The sequence below is a fragment of the Petromyzon marinus genome, unplaced genomic scaffold (genome assembly GCF_048934315.1).
Source record: "Petromyzon marinus isolate PM22_M1 ecotype Great Lakes invasive population unplaced genomic scaffold, UKy_Petmar_22M1.pri1.0 PM_G_Scaffold_14, whole genome shotgun sequence".
NCBI lineage: Eukaryota > Metazoa > Chordata > Hyperoartia > Petromyzontiformes > Petromyzontidae > Petromyzon > Petromyzon marinus.
In genome coordinates, this window is record NW_027422695.1 from 494,898 (window position 1) to 512,445 (window position 17,548).

The window sequence follows — 17,548 nt, forward strand, 5'->3', positions numbered from 1 at the left end:
GGTTGCCCCATGGGGTCCTTCTAGCTGGTCATGGCGCTTGTGTTCAGAGCTAGCTCCACGCGGGCCACATCGCTGGCGGGGTGGGTGGATGGGCGTTGATGGCAGGTGAGGATTGCTAGCCCCTGTGGTTGTCGTGCCAGGAACCCGGAGTGGGGACTGCAGGATGTCAGCATGCTCCAGCAGCTGGCGCTCGCCAATGGCTTGCGTCTCCAGAGGATGGCGAGTCCGAGTTCAGCTACTCACCCACCCCTTGCACCTTGGGCAGTTTGATCAGTTGCTGCAATTCGTGGCGCCGTTTCAATTTCAAAAGCATACTATCTTTTTAAACCTTTGTATTGTAGGTGTTCGTTTCTTTGCTCCGTTTATCTGAAATGTAACATTAGAATGCGAATATAGGTTATATACATCAGGTGTGGTGTGTGCACTGACCAGTATGAACGAGGTCCATCTTTAAAAATGTACTTTAACTTTTTCTTACCCCCGTTCTATTCTGGTGGAATTGCCAGGCAACAGCAAGTGCCTGCTGGTCTTCCAAAAGACAGGGTACAGACGGCAGTTGGATGACAAGAAGCTAATTCAGGAGTCCCTCATTTGTGTTTGGCAAATCTTTTTCTTTTTTTTAAAACTAGCACAGCTTTAGATGAAATGTCATTTTATCTCGATCGGTATCTTGAGACTTTAAGTATTCCAATCTCTCGCAAAGCAGTGCAACCTTTCGTTTTCACGTTGGCTGGCCCACGGAATTGGATACCACAGAGCTACTTCTGACACATCCCTTGCAGTGACCTCTGGTCCAAAGAGGCAAGGGCAGCACTGTTCAGCCCCCGCTCTGCGGCCAGTAATATTGATTACATGACGGTGACGCAGGTCATTCTTAACGTGGACCCAAATGTTTTGTTTTTGTGCAGTCGTTGGTGACCTGGGCAGCGTTTTAGATAAAAATGAAACGGACCGGCAAGTATTTATAGTTAACTTTATTGCAGGACAGGCTCTTACACGCGGCCACACGGACTGGTTAGGTATGTGTGGTGTGTGTGTGTGGTGCGTGTGTATGTGTGGTGCGTGTGTGTGGGTGTGTGTGGTGCGTGTGTGTGGGTGTGTGAGGGGTGTGGGTGTGTATGTGTGGTGCGTGTGTGTGGGGTGTGCGGGTGTGTATGTGTGTGCGTGTGTGTGGTGCGTGTGTGTGTGTGTGGTGCGTGTGTGTGTGGGTGTGTGGTGCGTGTGTGTGGGTGTGTGTGTGGTGCGTGTGTGTGGTGTGTGTGTGGTGCGTGTGTGTGGTGTGTGGTGCGTGTGTGTGGGTGTGTGGGTGTGTGGTGTGTGTGTGGTGCGTGTGTGTGTGCGTGGTGCGTGTGTGTGGGTGTGTATGTGTGTGCGTGCGTTCCTGTAACGTTATGAAAATGGCCGTGACGTGACAGTAACTGACGTGGATTCTACCCAGGGGGGGAATTTAAACCCCATTGAGACATCTGAAGCAAAATGAACGCTCTACTCCTACCCCTATCTCTACACACACATACACACAGACACACACAGAGACAGACACACAGACACACACAGACACTCAGACACACAGACAGACACACAGACACACACAGACAGGCATGCAGACAGACACACAGACACATACTACCCCTGTCTTCCTCCCCGTGTCTCTCTCTCTCTCTGTGTCTCTCTCTCGCTGTGTCTCCCCGTGTCTCTCTCCCCATGTCTCTGTGTCTCTGTCCCCGTGTCTCTCTCCCCGTGTCTCCCCATATCTCCTTGTCTCTCTCTCCTCGTGTCTCTCTCTCTCCCCGTGTCTCCCTCTCCCCGTGTCTACCTCTCCCCGCGTCTGCTTGCCCGTGTCTCTCTCCCCGGGTCTCTGTCTACGTGAGGTGAGGCTGTATACATCGCACGAAGGCCGTTTCGCTATGGACCCACGCCTTGTGCACCACCCCTGGCACGGAGCAGGTGACCAGACCTCCCCTCCTGTCCAGCGTCCGCAGGCCAAACAGATCCTGGACGTAGACCTGGAAGAGGGGGGCACAGGTAAAGGTACCCCAGGTAGTGTAAGCAGGCCACCAGCAGCAAGTGGCGCTTGGGAGATATGCACACAAGATACATTATACGCAGATGCGTACACACGGACACACACAACACATGGAGACACACACAGATACACACATTATATACAGATACACACATACACGCAAGATACATTATATGCAGATGCGTAGACACGGACACACAGATACAAAGACACATACAGACACACAGATACAAACAGATATATTATAAATACAGATACATACACACATACATACACACACGTACACACAAAGATAAAAGACAAAGATCCCCCATATAGCCTTAACAGACTGTAGGGGCAAGTGCTGTTAGCGAGCACCTATGAAGGCCGAAATGGTACACGGGGTGGGTGGCCAGCACCACGCCCGACCGCCTTTGTCTCCCTAGTGGCAATGTTTACACACCGCACCAGGTACTCATTTCAGGCTGAGTCGATCTAGGGGAAGCCCAGGACCGGTTCAGATAATCGACACTGGTGTTGGTTGTGAGCGAGAATCGAACCCGGGTCGCCAGGTTCATAGCGCAGCGTAGCGCTAACCGCTACACTATCGCTCCCCACACAGGTACACACATACACACACAGACACACATATACAGCGACACACAGATATATTATATATACAGACACATACACACAGATAAAGATACACAAAGATACAGAGTTAGTGAGTGTGTGAGTGGGTCTGCGAGTGTGTGAGTGAGTGTATGAGTGTGTAAGTGTGTGTGTATGTCTGGCAAATCAACCCCTTACCTCCTCGTGGTGCCGGACGGGCAACGCTGCCAATTCCGATTGGCTCCTCCCCTCATGGCATTTGTGACCACCACAGCGGCCAAATGGGGGCTCTGGACGGGTGCGAGGGGCTGGTAACCCCTCCACCTTCAATTAATTACCGTTAAACCACGGGGGATTTATTTATGTGTTTATTTATTTATTAATAAGCTTGTGCCGGAGGCCCCGGGTGGACAAGCGTCTATGACATCTCCTGGCCAAACCCCATTTGGCGGAGCCAGGAGATTGAATATTTACCCTCAGGGCTCCTCTAGAAACAACAAAAAGCCACTACGTGTGGCCACATGGAATGTTCGAACGCTCACTGCAGATGAGAGGCTGCCACTCCTCTGTTGGGAGCTGGACCGGTACCGTCTGGATCTCTGTGGTATTCAGGAGGTCCGGTGGACCAGCTCTGGCTCATGCCACCATGAAGGGTGGACAGTCCTCTACTCGGGGCAGGAGACTGCCAAACAACAGGTTGTGGCTCTTCTTCTGAATAAAAGAATGAAGGGGGCGTGGGAGCGTGGCGGTGAGGTGTGGGAACCTGTAAGCCCCAGGCTACTTTGGGCTCGCCTTCCCATCAACCAGAGTTGGTTGTGGTTACTTATGCCCCCACTGAAGACGAACATCCGTGAAGGGATGCAGGCAAGGCCGATGAGTCAGATGCCTTCTATGACCTCCTGTCACAGGTGCTAGCTAAAGTGGCCCCTCGGGATAGAGTCATCTTGTTGGGAAACTTAAATGACCGAGTTGGTCATGATGCTGGCACCTGGTCTGGAGTGATTGGAAGGCATGGGCCAGATCAGCTCAATAACGGCAGGAGGCTGCTAGTTTTTTGGTGCAGCCCATGGTCTTGTAATTACCAACACGCTGTTCCGGCATCGGCGCATTCACACAACATCATGGATGCATGCTGGGTCCAAGCAAGAACATCTGCTGGACTACATCGTGACGGAACAGCAGATGCGGGCCCATGTCCTTTACACCAGGACCTACCGTGGAGCTGATCTGCCCACTGACCATCGACTTGTCATCTGTAAGATGTGCCTGCCATTCTTCCACTCTAGTGGTGGGGGTTCACCCAGGACCCCATTCAAACCCTTAGTGGCATGGTCTCAGCTAGTTGTTGAAAGTTGCAAGCAAGAATTTCATCATCGCTTGAGGCTGGGGTTGGCATCGTTCCCCACTCCTCCTGATGTCGAGGGTAAATGGGCGAGGTTTAGAACTGTGACTCATGAGGCTGCAATGGCTGCTTTGGGTACACGGTCCAGACCTCCCCAGAGACCCTGGCTGACAGAGGAGGTGTTCAAGCTGGCTGAGAAAAAGCGACAGGCCCACTCTCATCGGCTACAGCATCCCACGTCGGGAGAATGAGGAGGCTTACCGCAGCCTTTGCTCAGAGGTTCGGAGAGCCATGAGGCGCTGCAAGGACGGGTGGTGGTCGCGGGTTGCTGAGGAGATGAGTCTGCCTCAGTGGCCCGCGATCACAAATCGCTCTTTAATTCCATCAAAAAGTAACCTGCAGAGCCACACCTATTACCATCAGAGGAAAGAACAGTGATCCAATCTCCGACCCCCAGGAATAGGTTTGCAGATTTCATGAGCATTGCTGTGAGGTCCTAGGGGAGGGGACATCTCTCAGCCAGGATAATACCATGGGACAAAGTGGGCATGACCCAGCCAAGGCTGCGGTGCCTCAAATATCGGAAGAAGTCACCCCCTGTGAGTGGCTGTCTGAGGTGCCATCTGTTCAGGAAGTACTGAAGGCGATCCAGAGTCTAAGACCAGGAAAGGCACTGGGCAGAGATGATCTCCCAAGCGAAATGCTGAGGGAGGGTGGCGTTTGTGCAAAGACTGCCCTACATGACATCATAACAACAGTCTGGACCACTGGACGGGTTCCGCAGGACTGGAAGGATGCCCTGGTGGTCCCCCTCTTTAAGGTTTAACAGCAGAGGTCTCACTCCGAATCAGTCGAGCGGCATTATCTTTTCATCGGTTGCGTAACGCTGTGTAGAAGCTACTTGGTCTGTCGCTCCGCACGAAGCTTCAGGTCTTCTCGGCCAGAGTCATTCCCTCCCTTCTCTACGCTTGCGAAACGTGGAACCCCCTAATGGAACATCTTCACCGGTTAGAAACATTTAAGCTGGCCTGCCTACGATCCATCCTGGGTTTAACCAGGCTGGATTGTGTGAGGAGCTCACAAATCCTTGAAAGAGCTGGGCAAGGTCCCATCGGTGAGCTCCTCTGGCAGGCAAGGCTGCGTTGGTTGGGTCATGTAGCCCGCATGCCCAGCCACCGCATGCCGAAACAGCTTTTGTTCGGCCGGATAAAGGGGGCTAAACGGGCGCGGGACGGACTAGAGAGGAGATGGAGTGATGTGGTCCATGAGGACGTGGAGCTGAGTGGACTTGCCAATGACTGGTACCAGCGGTGTCAAGATCGGCCTCTGTGGAGGAGGCTCGTGAAGGACGCTACTGGGCAGTTGGAGGCAGTCGCCCTCCAACAACAACGTAGGGGAGAGGAGCGACGCTCACAACAACGAGCGGAGCGCCGGGTGGCAAAAGCACAGCAAGTTGGCACAGTAGGGGGCACAGGTGGTGCATCAGCCAGTCATCTCAGTCAGTCGACCCGTGGCAACTGGGTCTGCCCCGTGACCTCCTGCCAGCAGGCGTTCGACACTTCACGTGGCCTCAAGGTGCACATAGCCTGGCATAAGTGTCGTGGAGACGTCACTGCCACTTAGTGGCAAATGGCGGTTGTTGTTGTTGTGTAAGTGTGTGTGTATGAGTGTATGAGTGTGTGTGTATGTAATGGCGAATGGCGGTTGTTGTTGTGTATGTAAGTGTGTGTGTGAGTCTCTTACAGGCTGATTGACCATGTCGATAACTGTAGAAGCGTTGCTGTCAAAGAATCCAAATAAACTGCAACAGCAACATCACCAACATCATAATCAACATAATCAGGACCATCACCAGCATCATCAACATCATCATCTACATCAGCAGCAACATCATCATAATCAACATCATCATCAGCACCACCATCATCATCAGTACCACCACCATCAGCACCACCATCAACATCATCATCAATATCATCAGCACCACCGTCATCAGAATCATCAGCAGCAACATCATCATAATCAACATCATCATCAGCACCACCATCATCAGCACCACCATCATCATCAGCACCACCACCATCATCAGCACCACCACCAGCATCATCAGCACCACCACCATCATCATCAGCACCACCATCAACATCATCATCAATATCATCAGCACCACCGTCATCAGAATCATCAGCACCACCGTCATCATAACCATCATCTTCAGCCTATTCATACCGTTTTAACAATGAACCCACCACCACCGCCACTACCACATCAGCAACCGAACCGCACTGTCACCGCACTGTCACCGGCACCGCACCAGCACCGCACCGGCACCGTACCGGCACCGCACCGGGTGCGCCTTCAATCCAGCAGCGGATAAAGCCCATAGAGGGACCTCACCTCGTCTGCCACGGTCTCAGCTCCCCGTCCCCCGAGCCTCCTACCAGCACGAGACGCCTCAGCTGCACAAAGTTTCTCTTGAACACTGCAGAGGGAGGAGGGAGGATGTTGACTGCCTCGCCTGGTACGCGGGAGGTTCGTGGGTTCGATCTCGGACCCCGAGTCTGCGTCTCTCGCTCTCTTTGTGGTGAAATGTTGACTACCTCGCCTGGTATGTGAGTTCGATCCAAGACCAAGTCTGCATCTCTGTCTCATCATCATCACAGTGGCTAGGAGATGTTGACTACATCACCTGGTACACGAGAGGTCGTGGGTTCGATCTCCCGATCCTGACGAGTACGATGGCAACCCGCCCCTTACAAAGATGGCAGCCCGTCCCCTGAGCACGATGCAAGATGGCCGCGTGTCCCCTGAGCAAAATGGCCGCCTGTCCCCTGAGCAAAATGGCAGCCCATCCCCTGAGCAAGATGGCAGCCCGTCCCCTGAGCAAGATGGCAGCCCATCCCCTGACCAAGATGGCAGCCCGTCCCCTAAGCAAGATGGCGTCTGTGTGTGTGCCCATCACCGTGAGCCATGCGGTGAGGCGTCTCGTTATTGATGATGGGCAGGAACAGGTTCTTCTGCAGGTAACGCTGCTGCTGGGTTGGGTCTGGGGTGGGAGAGGAGAGAGACATGAGCATGGATCACTGGGTCTGTGTCCCCACATCTCCCCGTGTCTCCCCGTGTCTCCTCATATCTCCCCGCGTCTCCCCTGTGTCTCCCCCGTGTCTCCCTCGTGTCTCCCCTGCGTCTCCCCCGTTTCTCCCCCATGTCTCCCCATATCTCCCCGCGTCTCCCCTGCGTCTCCCCCCAACGCGTCTCCCGCCACGCATCTGCCAGCATCTCCCCCGTGTCTCCCCCGTGTCTCCCCCGTGTCTCCTCGCATCTCCCAGAATCTCCCCCGTGTCTCTTCCCCCCTCACCTCACGGTGTCTCCCCCCATGCATCTCCCCCCCACGCGTCTCCCCCAATGCGTCTGCAAGCGTCTCCCCCATGTCTCCCCCCACGCATCTCCCCATGTCTCCCCATCTCTCCCCCGTGTCTCCCCCCACGCGTCTCCCCATGTCTCCCCCGTATCTCCGTGTCTCCCCCCACGCGTCTCCCCATGTCTCCCCATCTCTCCCCGGTGTCTCCCCCCACGCGTCTCCCCCCCACGAGTCTCCCCCCCACAAGTCTCCCCCCACGCGTACCGTGCCAGTAGTTACAAACGGACACCTCCTGTCCCAGACGCCAGTAGCAGAGGGCGGAGATCACGGACAGCAACCAGGGGAAGGCGCTCTGAACCCACAGAGGCTCTGAGACACACGGGGAGACACGGGGAGACAGGGTGAGACACACACGGAGACACAGGGAGACACGGGGAGACAGGGTGAGACACACACGGAGACACGGGGAGACAGGGTGAGACACACACAGAGACAGGGAGACACGGGGAGACGGGGTGAGACACACACGGAGACACAGGGAGACAGGGTGAGAAACACACGGTGAGACACACGGGGAGACACGGGGAGACAGGGTGAGACACACACGGAGACACAGGGAGACACGGGGAGACAGGGTGAGACACACACGGAGACACACGGGGAGACAGGGGGAGACAGGGTGAGACACACACGGAGACACACGGAGACACGGGAAGACAGGGTGAGACACACACGGAGACACACAGGGAGACACGGGGAGACACAGGGAGACATACACGGAGACAGGGAGACACGGGGAGACGGGGTGAGACACACACGGAGACACAGGGAGACAGGGTGAGACAGGGTGAGACACACGGAAACACAGGGAGACAGGGTGAGACACACACGGAGACACAGGGAGACACGGGGAGACGGGGTGAGACACACACGGAGACACGGGGAGACACGGGGAGACAGGGTGAGACACGGGGAGACACGGGGAGACAGGGTGAGACACACACGGAGACACACGGGGAGACAGGGTGAGACACACACGGAGACACAGGGAGACACGGGGAGACAGGGTGAGACACACACGGAGACACAGGGAGACACGGGGAGACAGGGTGAGACACACACGGAGACACAGGGAGACACGGGGAGACGGGGTGAGACACACACGGAGACACAGGGAGACACGGGGAGACAGGGTGAGACACACACGGAGACACAGGGAGACACGGGGAGACAGGGTGAGACACACACGGAGACACAGGGAGACACGGGCAAACAGGGTGAGACACACACGGAGACAGGGAGACACGGGGAGACAGGGTGAGACACACACGGAGACACAGGGAGACACGGGGAGACGGGGTGAGACACACGGAGACACAGGGAGACACGGGGAGACGGTGTGAGACACACACGGAGACACACGGGGAGACACGGGGAGATGGGGTGAGACACACACGGAGACACACGGGGAGACACGGGGAGACAGGGTGAGACACACACGGAGACACAGGGAGACACGGGGAGACAGGGTGAGACACACACGGAGACACAGGGAGACATGGGGAGACGGGGTGAGACACACACGGAGACACAGGGAGACACGGGGAGACAGGGTGAGACACACACGGAGACACACGGGGAGACACGGGGAGACAGGGTGAGACATACACGGAGACACGGGGAGACACGGGGAGACAGGGTGAGACACACACGGAGACACAGGGAGACACAGGGAGACAGGGAGACACGGGGAGAAAGGGTGAGACACACACGGAGACACAGGGAGACATGGGGAGACATGGAAAAACGCGGGGAGACACGGTGAGACTCAGGGAGACACGGGGAGAGGCGTGGAGACACGGGGAGACACACGGAGATAGGGGGAGACACGTTGAGACACGGGAAGACATAGGGAGACACGGTGAGACACGGGGAGACACAGATACACGGTGAGACACAAATTCTCTGTATGAGTATATCTCGGGGTATCTGTGTGTGAATCTGTCTGTCTGTGTCTCTGTGTATGTGTGAGTGCTGTGTATGTTTGTCTGTATCTGTGTGTGAATCTGTGTCTCTGAGTCTGTGTGTCTGTGTTTGTCTGTATCTGTGTGTGTGTGAGTGTCTGTGCGAGTGTATGTGTGTCTGTCTGTTTATCTGTGTGTGTGTCTGTGTATCTATGTGCGAGTGTCTCTGTGTGTGGCTATGTGTCTGTGTCTCTATGTGAGTGTCTGTGTTTCTATGTGTGTGTCTGTGTCTCTGTGTGTGTGTCTTTGTGTGTGTCTGTGTGTGTCTGTGTGTGTGTCTGTGTGTGTGTCTTTGTGTGTGTCTGTGAGTGTCTGTATGTATGTATGTGTTTGTGTCTGTATGTGTGTGTGTCTGTGTGTGTGTGTATGTCTGTATATGTGTGTGTCTGTATGTATATGTATGTGTGTGTCTGTATGTGTGTGTGTGTCTGTGTGTGTGTCTGTGTGTGTGTGTCTGTATGTGTGTCCGGCAAAACAACCCCCTACCTCCTCGCGGTGCCGGACGGGCAACTCTGTCGTGGACAGCGCTGTGGGGGGAGTTCCAATTTTGATTGGCTCCTCCCCTCATGGCATATGTGTCCACCACAGGGGCTAAACGGGGGCTCTGGACGGGTGCGAGGGGCTGGTAACCCCTCCACCTTCAATTAATTACCACAAAACCACGAATTAAACTGAAATATGTAACAACTAAGCTTGTGCCGGAGGCCCCGGGGGGCCAGGCGTCTATGACGTCTCCTGGCCAAACCCCAATTGGCGGAGCCAGGAGATTGAATACCTACCCTCGGGGCTACTCCAGAAACAACGAAAAGCCACTACGGGTGGCCACGTGGAATGTTCGAATGCTCACTGCAGAGGAGAGGCTGCCACTCCTCTGTCGGGAGCTGGACCGGTACCGCCTGGATCTATGCGGCATTCAGGAGGTCCGGTGGACCGGCTCTGGCTCCTGCCACTATGAGGGGTGGACAGTCCTCTACTCGGGGCAGCAGACTGCCAAACAACAGGGTGTGGGTCTTCTTTTGAACAAAAGAATGAAGGGGGCGTGGGAGCGTGGCGGTGAGGTGTGGGAAGCTGTAAGCCCCAGGCTACTTTGGGCTCGCCTTCCCATCAACCGGAGGCGAGGAATGGTGGTCGTGGTTACTTATGCCCCCACCGAAGATGAACATCCGTGGAGGGATGCAGGCAAAGCCGATGAGTCAGATGCCTTCTATGACCTCCTGTCACAGGTGCTGGCTAAAGTGGCCCCTCGGGATAGAGTCATCATGTTGGGTGACTTCAATGCCCGAGTTGGTCATGATACTGGCACCTGGTCTGGAGTGATTGGAGGGCATGGGCCAGATCAGCTCAATAACAACGGTAGGAGGCTGCTAGATTTTTGTGCAGCCCATGGGCTTGTAATTACCAACACGCTGTTCCGGCATCGGCGCATCCACACAACATCATGGATGCATGCCGGGTCCAAGCAAGAACATCTGCTGGACTACATAGTGACGGACCAGCGAATGCGAGCCCATGTCCTTGACACCAGGACCTACCGTGGAGCTGATCTGCCCTCTGACCATCGACTAGTCATCTGTAAGATGCGCCTGCCATTCTTCCACTCCGGTGGTGGGTGTACACCCAGGACCCCATTCCAACCTAAAGTGGCCTGGTCTCAGTTATCTGATGAAAGTTGCAAGCGAGAATTTCATCATCGCTTGCGGCTGGGATTGGCATCGTCCCCGACTCCTCCTGATGTCGAGGGTAAATGGGCGAGGTTTAGGACTGTGACTCATGCAGCTGCAATGGCTGCTTTGGGTACGCGGTCCAGACCTCCCCAGACACCCTGGATGACAGAGGAGTTGTTCAGGATGGTTGAGAAAAAGCGACAGGCCCACTGTCATCGGCTACAGAATCCCACGTCAGAGAATGAGGAGGCTTACCGCAGCCTTCGCTCGGAGGTTCGGAGAGCTGTGAGGTGCTGCAAGGATGGGTGGTGGTCGCGGGTTGCTGAGGAGATGGAGTCTGCCTCAGTGGCCCGTGATCACAAATCTCTATTTAACTCCATCAAAAAAGTAACCTGCAGCGCCACACCTATTACCATCATTAGGGGAAAAAACGGTGATCCAATTTCCGACCCCCAGGAACAGGTTCACAGATTTGCTGAGCATTTCTGTGAGGTCCTGGGGGAGGGAAAATCCCTCAGCCAGGAAAACATCGTGGCACAAAGTGAGGATGACCCTGCTGAGGCTGCGGTGCCTCAAATATTGGATGAAGTCACCCCCTGTGAGTGGCTGGCTGAGGTGCCATCTGCTGAGGAAGTATTGAAGGCGATCCGGAGTCTGAGACCAGGAAAGGCAGCGGGCAGAGATGATCTCCCAAGCGAAATGCTGAGGGAGGGTGGCGTTTGTGCACAGACTGCCCTATATGACATCATAACAACAGTCTGGACCACTGGACGGGTTCCGCAGGATTGGAAGGATGCCCTGGTGGTCCCCCTTTTTAAGAAGGGGGACCGCACAGACTGTAACAACTACAGGGGCATCTCACTCCTCAGTGTGCCGGGAAAGGTCCTGGCAAGGATTATTCAGCATCGCCTTGCCAGGCACGCTGAGGAGAGGCTTGCGGAGCCCCAATGCGGTTTCAGGAAAGGGCGGTCCTGCACAGATGCCATATTTTCTGTCCGCCTGCTACAGCAGAGGTGTAGGGAATTCCAACAAGACCTACATCTCTGCTTTATTGACCTGGTCAAGGCCTATGATACCATCAGTAGGCCTGGGCTCTGGGTCGTTCTTCGTGCTTTTGGAGTACCTGACCCTCTGCTCACGATCATTAAGGACCTTCATGATGGTGAGCGGGCCCGGGTAAAACTACGTGGCCGGGAGTCAGAGCCATTCCCTGTACACCTTGGGGTGCGACAGGGATGTCCTCTGGCTCCCACATTATTTAACATCTATTTTGACCACGTGGTTCGTGAAGCCTTCAATAGCTGTACCGGGGGAATCTCCATATGGTACAGATATAATGGGAGGCTAATCGATGCCCGGGTGCGGTCAAGGGATGGCTCCCTATTGCTCAACCACGTTATGTATGCTGATGACTTGGTAATAGCTGCTCAGTCAGAGGAGGAGTTGGAGACGCTGCTGCTGAGACTGGAGCGTGTCACTAAGAGGTGGGGCCTTACCATCAGCCCCACCAAAACTAAGCACCTGCCTGGGTATTTTGTACCATCGGACACTCCACCCCCACAACTCCCAATCGGTGATGGGGCAGTTGTGGAGAGAGTGGAGAGTTTCCCATACCTGGGCAGTGTGCTTATGACTGGCTCCAGTTTAACAGCAGAGGTCTCACTCCGAATCAGTTGAGCGGCAATATCTTTTCATAGGTTGCGTAACGCTGTGTGGAAGCTACCTGGTCTGTCGCTCCGCACTAAGCTTCAGGTCTTCTCGGCCACGGTCATTCCCTCCCTTCTCTACGCTTGCGAAACGTGGACCCCCCTAATGGAACATCTTCGCCGGTTGGAAACATTTAGGCTGGCCTGCCTACGATCCATCCTGGGTTTAACCAGACTGGATTGTGTGAGGAGCTCACACATCCTTGAAAGATCTGGGCAGGGTCCCATCGGTGAGCTCCTCCGGCAGGCAAGGCTGCGATGGCTGGGTCATGTAGCCCGCATGCCCAGCCACCGCATGCCGAAACAGCTTTTGTTTGGCCGGATTGAGGGGGCTAAGCGGGCGCGGCACGGGCTAGAGAAGAGATGGAGTGATGTGGTACAGGAGGACGTGGAGCTGAGTGGACTTGCCGATGACTGGTACCAGCGGTGTCAAGATCGGCCTCTGTGGAGGAGGCTCGTGAAGGATGCTACTGGGCAGTTGGAGGCAGTCGCCCTCCAACAACAACGGAGGGCGGAGGAGCGACGCTCACAACAGCGAGCGGAGCGCCGGGTGGCTAAAGCACAGCAGGTTGGCACAGTAGGGGGCACAGGTGGTGCATCAGCCAGTCATCTCAGTCAGTCGACCCGTGGCACCTGGGTCTGCCCCGTGACCTCCTGCCAGCGGGCGTTCGACACTTCACGTGGCCTCAGGGTGCACATAGCCTGGCACAAGCGTCGTGGTGACGTCACCGCCACTTAGTGGCGAATGGCGGTTGTTGTTGTTGTTGTATGTGTGTGTGTCTGTGTGTGTGTGTCTGTGTGTCCGCACCTCCTCCATAGACTCCCATCAGTGGACCTCCCAGGGAGATGAAGGTGTGAACTCTGTGATGGTGAACCATGGAGAGGATAGCTCGACACACCATCGCCCCTACATCAACACCATCAACATCACCGTCAACATCACCATCAACATCACCATCACCCCCCCACCATCACCACCCCACCACCACCATCACCACCACCCCCACTACCAACACCACCATCAACACCACCCCCATCACCCCCAACACCACCACCATCTCCACCACCACCAACACCACCATCACCACCACCACCATCACCACCGACATCACCATCACCAACATCACCACCGACACCACCACCACCATCACCACCACCCCACCACCGCCACCCCCACCACCATCACCACCGACATCATCACCACCATCACCACCACCATCACCACCATCACCACCACCCCATCACCACCACACCACCCCTGCCACCACCATCACCACCACCACCACTGCCATCACCACCACCACCCCCACCACCATCACCACTGCCATCACCACCACCACCATCATCACCACCATCACCCCCACCACCACCACTGCCATCACCACTACCATCACCATCACCACCGACATCACCATCACCATCACCACCACCACCACTGCTACCACCACCACCACCACCACCATCACCACCAACACCACCATCACCACCAACACCATCACCACCCCCACCACCACCCCCACCACCATCACTACCACCACCCCCATCACCACCATCACCACCATCACCACCCCCACCACCACCACCATCACCACCACCACCCCCACCACCACCATCACCACCATCACCACCCCCACCACCACCATCACCACCACCACCACTGCCATCACCACCATCACCACCACCACCACTGCCATCACCATCACCACCACCACCTTGCGATACACAGATGATGGTGAGTCCGTGGCTGGAGTTGACTCGCTCCATCTCCCTCCAGAAAGACCTGAGCTGCCTCCAGAGAGCCATGATGCTGACGTCATCGCTGAAGGCGCCAAGCACCACGACTGGGGTCCCAGGCAGGGCCTGCACTAGCAGCAGCAGCAGCATTAGTAGCAGTAGCATCATCATCAGTAGTATCATCATCATCAGAAGTATCATCATCATTATCAGTAGTATCATCAGTATCATCAGTAGTAGTAGCATCATCATCAGTAGTATCATCATCAGTAGTATCATCATCATCAGTAGTATCATCATCAGTAGTATCATCATCATGATGAGACCCATAGAGACCCATAGACTCATCACATACAGACCCATAGACTCACCACACAGAGACCCACAGACTCACCACACAGAGACCCACATACTCACCACACAAAGACCCATGGACTCAACACACAGAGACCCACAGACTCACCACACAGAGACCCATGGACTCAACACACAGAGACCCATAGACTCATCACACAGAGACCCATAGACTCATCACACAGAGACCCATAGACTCATCACACAGAGACTCATAGACTCATCACACAGAGACCCATAGACTCATCACACAGAGACCCACAGACTCGTCACACAGACACCCACAGACTCACTCACACAGACACCCATAGACTCACCACACAGAGACCCACAGACTCACCACACAGAGACCCATGGACTCATCACACAGAGACCCACATACTCGTCACACAGAGACCCATAGACTCACCACACAGACACCCATAGACTCACCACACAGAGACCCATAGACTCATCACACAGAGACCCATAGACTCATCACACAGAGAGCCACAGACTCATCACACAGAGATCCACAGACTCATCACACAGAGACCCATAGACTCACCACACACAGAGACCCATAGACTCACCACACAGAGACCCATAGACTCATCACACAGAGACCCACAGAGTCACCACACAGAGACCCATAGACTCATCACACAGAGACCCATAGACTCACCACACAGAGACCCATAGACTCACCACACAGAGACCCACAGACTCATCACACAGAGACCCATAGACTCACCACACACAGAGACCCATAGACTCACCACACAGAGACCCATAGACTCACCACACAGAGACCCATAGACTCACCACAAAGAGACCCATAGACTCATCACACAGAGACCCATTGACTCATCACACAGAGACCCATAGACTCACAACACAGAGACCCATAGACTCACCACACAGAGACCCATAGCCTCACCACACAGAGACCCATAGACTCACCACAAAGAGACCCATAGACTCATCACACAGAGACCCATAGACTCACCACAAAGAGACCCATAGACTCATCACACAGAGACCCATAGACTCACCACACAGAGACCCATAGACTCATCACATAGACCCATAGACTCATCACACAGAGACCCACAGACTCATCAAAGAGACCCATTGACTCATCACAGAGACCCATAGACTCATCACACAGAGACCCATAGACTCATCACAGAGACCCATAAACCCAGCACACACACACCACTCACTCACTCACCACAGTCACCACACACAGCACACACCACTCACCACACACTCACCACCCTCACCCCACACTCACCACACTCACCACCACCACTCACCTCCCTCACCCTCCGTGCCAGGGTCTGGTAGTTGCCAGGTCCATCTCTCAGTCCGTGGACTATCACCACAGGCCGCCTCACACCACTACTCACACTACTACCACCACTACTACTAGTACCACCACTACTACCACTAGTACCACCACTACTACCACCACTACCACCACTACTCATCACAAGACTCTTCATTCTACTCATCATTCCCTCACCACCTCCTTCATTCGCTCCTCCTCCTTCCCTCGCCACCGCTGCGAGCCAAGGAACGAACGGAAGCAACAACAACAACGCAGCCACCACCACCACTCTGGCCCCTGACGTTCTCTCCATTTCATTCCTTGCCTCGTTCCTCCTTGTTTCCTTCCCCCTCCCTCCTTCCCCCTCCCTCCCTCCTTCGTTCCCTCGTCCCCCCTCCTTCCCTCGTTCCTCCTTCTTTCGTTCCCTCCCTCCTTCCCCTCTCCCTCCTTCCCTCCTGCTTTCGTTCCCCCGTCGACTCGCTAAGAATGAAAGATAAATTATCCAGGCGGAGCGAGGCGGCCGCTGTCAAAAAAACAAACCGCGGAAGTCGACTCCAGGTGGGGCGGGGCTGTCGATGGTCATTGTATGACGTCATTAACACTCGAGCCGGAGGGGGGTATCGATAGTAATTGTATGACGTCATTAACACTCGAGCAGGGCTGTTGATGTTCATTGTATGACGTCATTAACACTCGAGCCGGAGGGGGGTAACGATAGGAATTGTATAACGTCATTAACACTCGAGCAGGGCTGTCGATGTTCATTGTATGACGTCATTAACACTCGAGCCGGAGGGTGGGGTTGTCGATAGTAATTGTATGACGTCATTAATCCGCGCTCGGAAGGGTTGGGGTCAATGTTTATTTACGGGCGTCATGACGTCATCTTTAGTAGAGGGAGTCTCAATGTTTATTGATAGGGGTCATGACGTCATGTTTAGTAGGGGAGGCGTCAATGCTCGGAGAGTCGTGACGTCATTAATCCCGACTCAATGTGTGGACGGCCGTGACGTCATTCTAGGTAGTAGGGGAGGTGCCGCTGCTGGCTGTTTAACGTCACGAAGCCATCTTGGTAAGGAGTGCGTCCCAATGTTAATTACCTTGCAGAGGCCATCCTGGTGAATCACAATGTTAATTAGCTTGGAGAGTCCATCTTGGTAAGGGGTGAGTCCCAATGTTAATTAGTTTGTAGAGGCCATCTTGGTAAGGGGTGATTCCCAATGTTAATTAGCTTGTAGAGGCCATCCTGGTGAATCACAATGTTAATGAGCCTGGAGAGGCCATCTTAGTAAGGGGTGAGTCCCAATGTTAATGAGTTTGTAGAGGCAATCTTGGTAAGGGGTGATTCCCAATGTTAATTAGCTTGTAGAGGCCATCCTGGTGAATCACAATGTTAATTAGCTTGGAGAGGCCATCTTAGTAAGGGGTGAGTCC

At 54.6% G+C, this 17,548-nt stretch overlaps 1 protein-coding gene across 1 annotated transcript; it reads right to left on the bottom strand.

Moving 5' to 3' along the window:
* Positions 1–959: 959 nt before the first annotated feature.
* Positions 960–16,473, bottom strand: LOC142910179 (lysosomal thioesterase PPT2-like). Its single transcript, XM_076059857.1, has 8 exons — positions 16,101–16,473; positions 14,427–14,574; positions 13,523–13,621; positions 7,585–7,689; positions 6,922–7,005; positions 6,357–6,441; positions 5,703–5,760; positions 960–2,006 (listed from the first exon to the last, which is right to left on the bottom strand). Exons 1-8 carry the CDS (start codon positions 16,425–16,427, stop codon positions 1,863–1,865), a joined length of 1,050 nt encoding a protein of 349 aa, XP_075915972.1. The 5' UTR covers positions 16,428–16,473; the 3' UTR covers positions 960–1,862.
* Between the last annotated feature and the right edge of the window lie 1,075 nt (positions 16,474–17,548).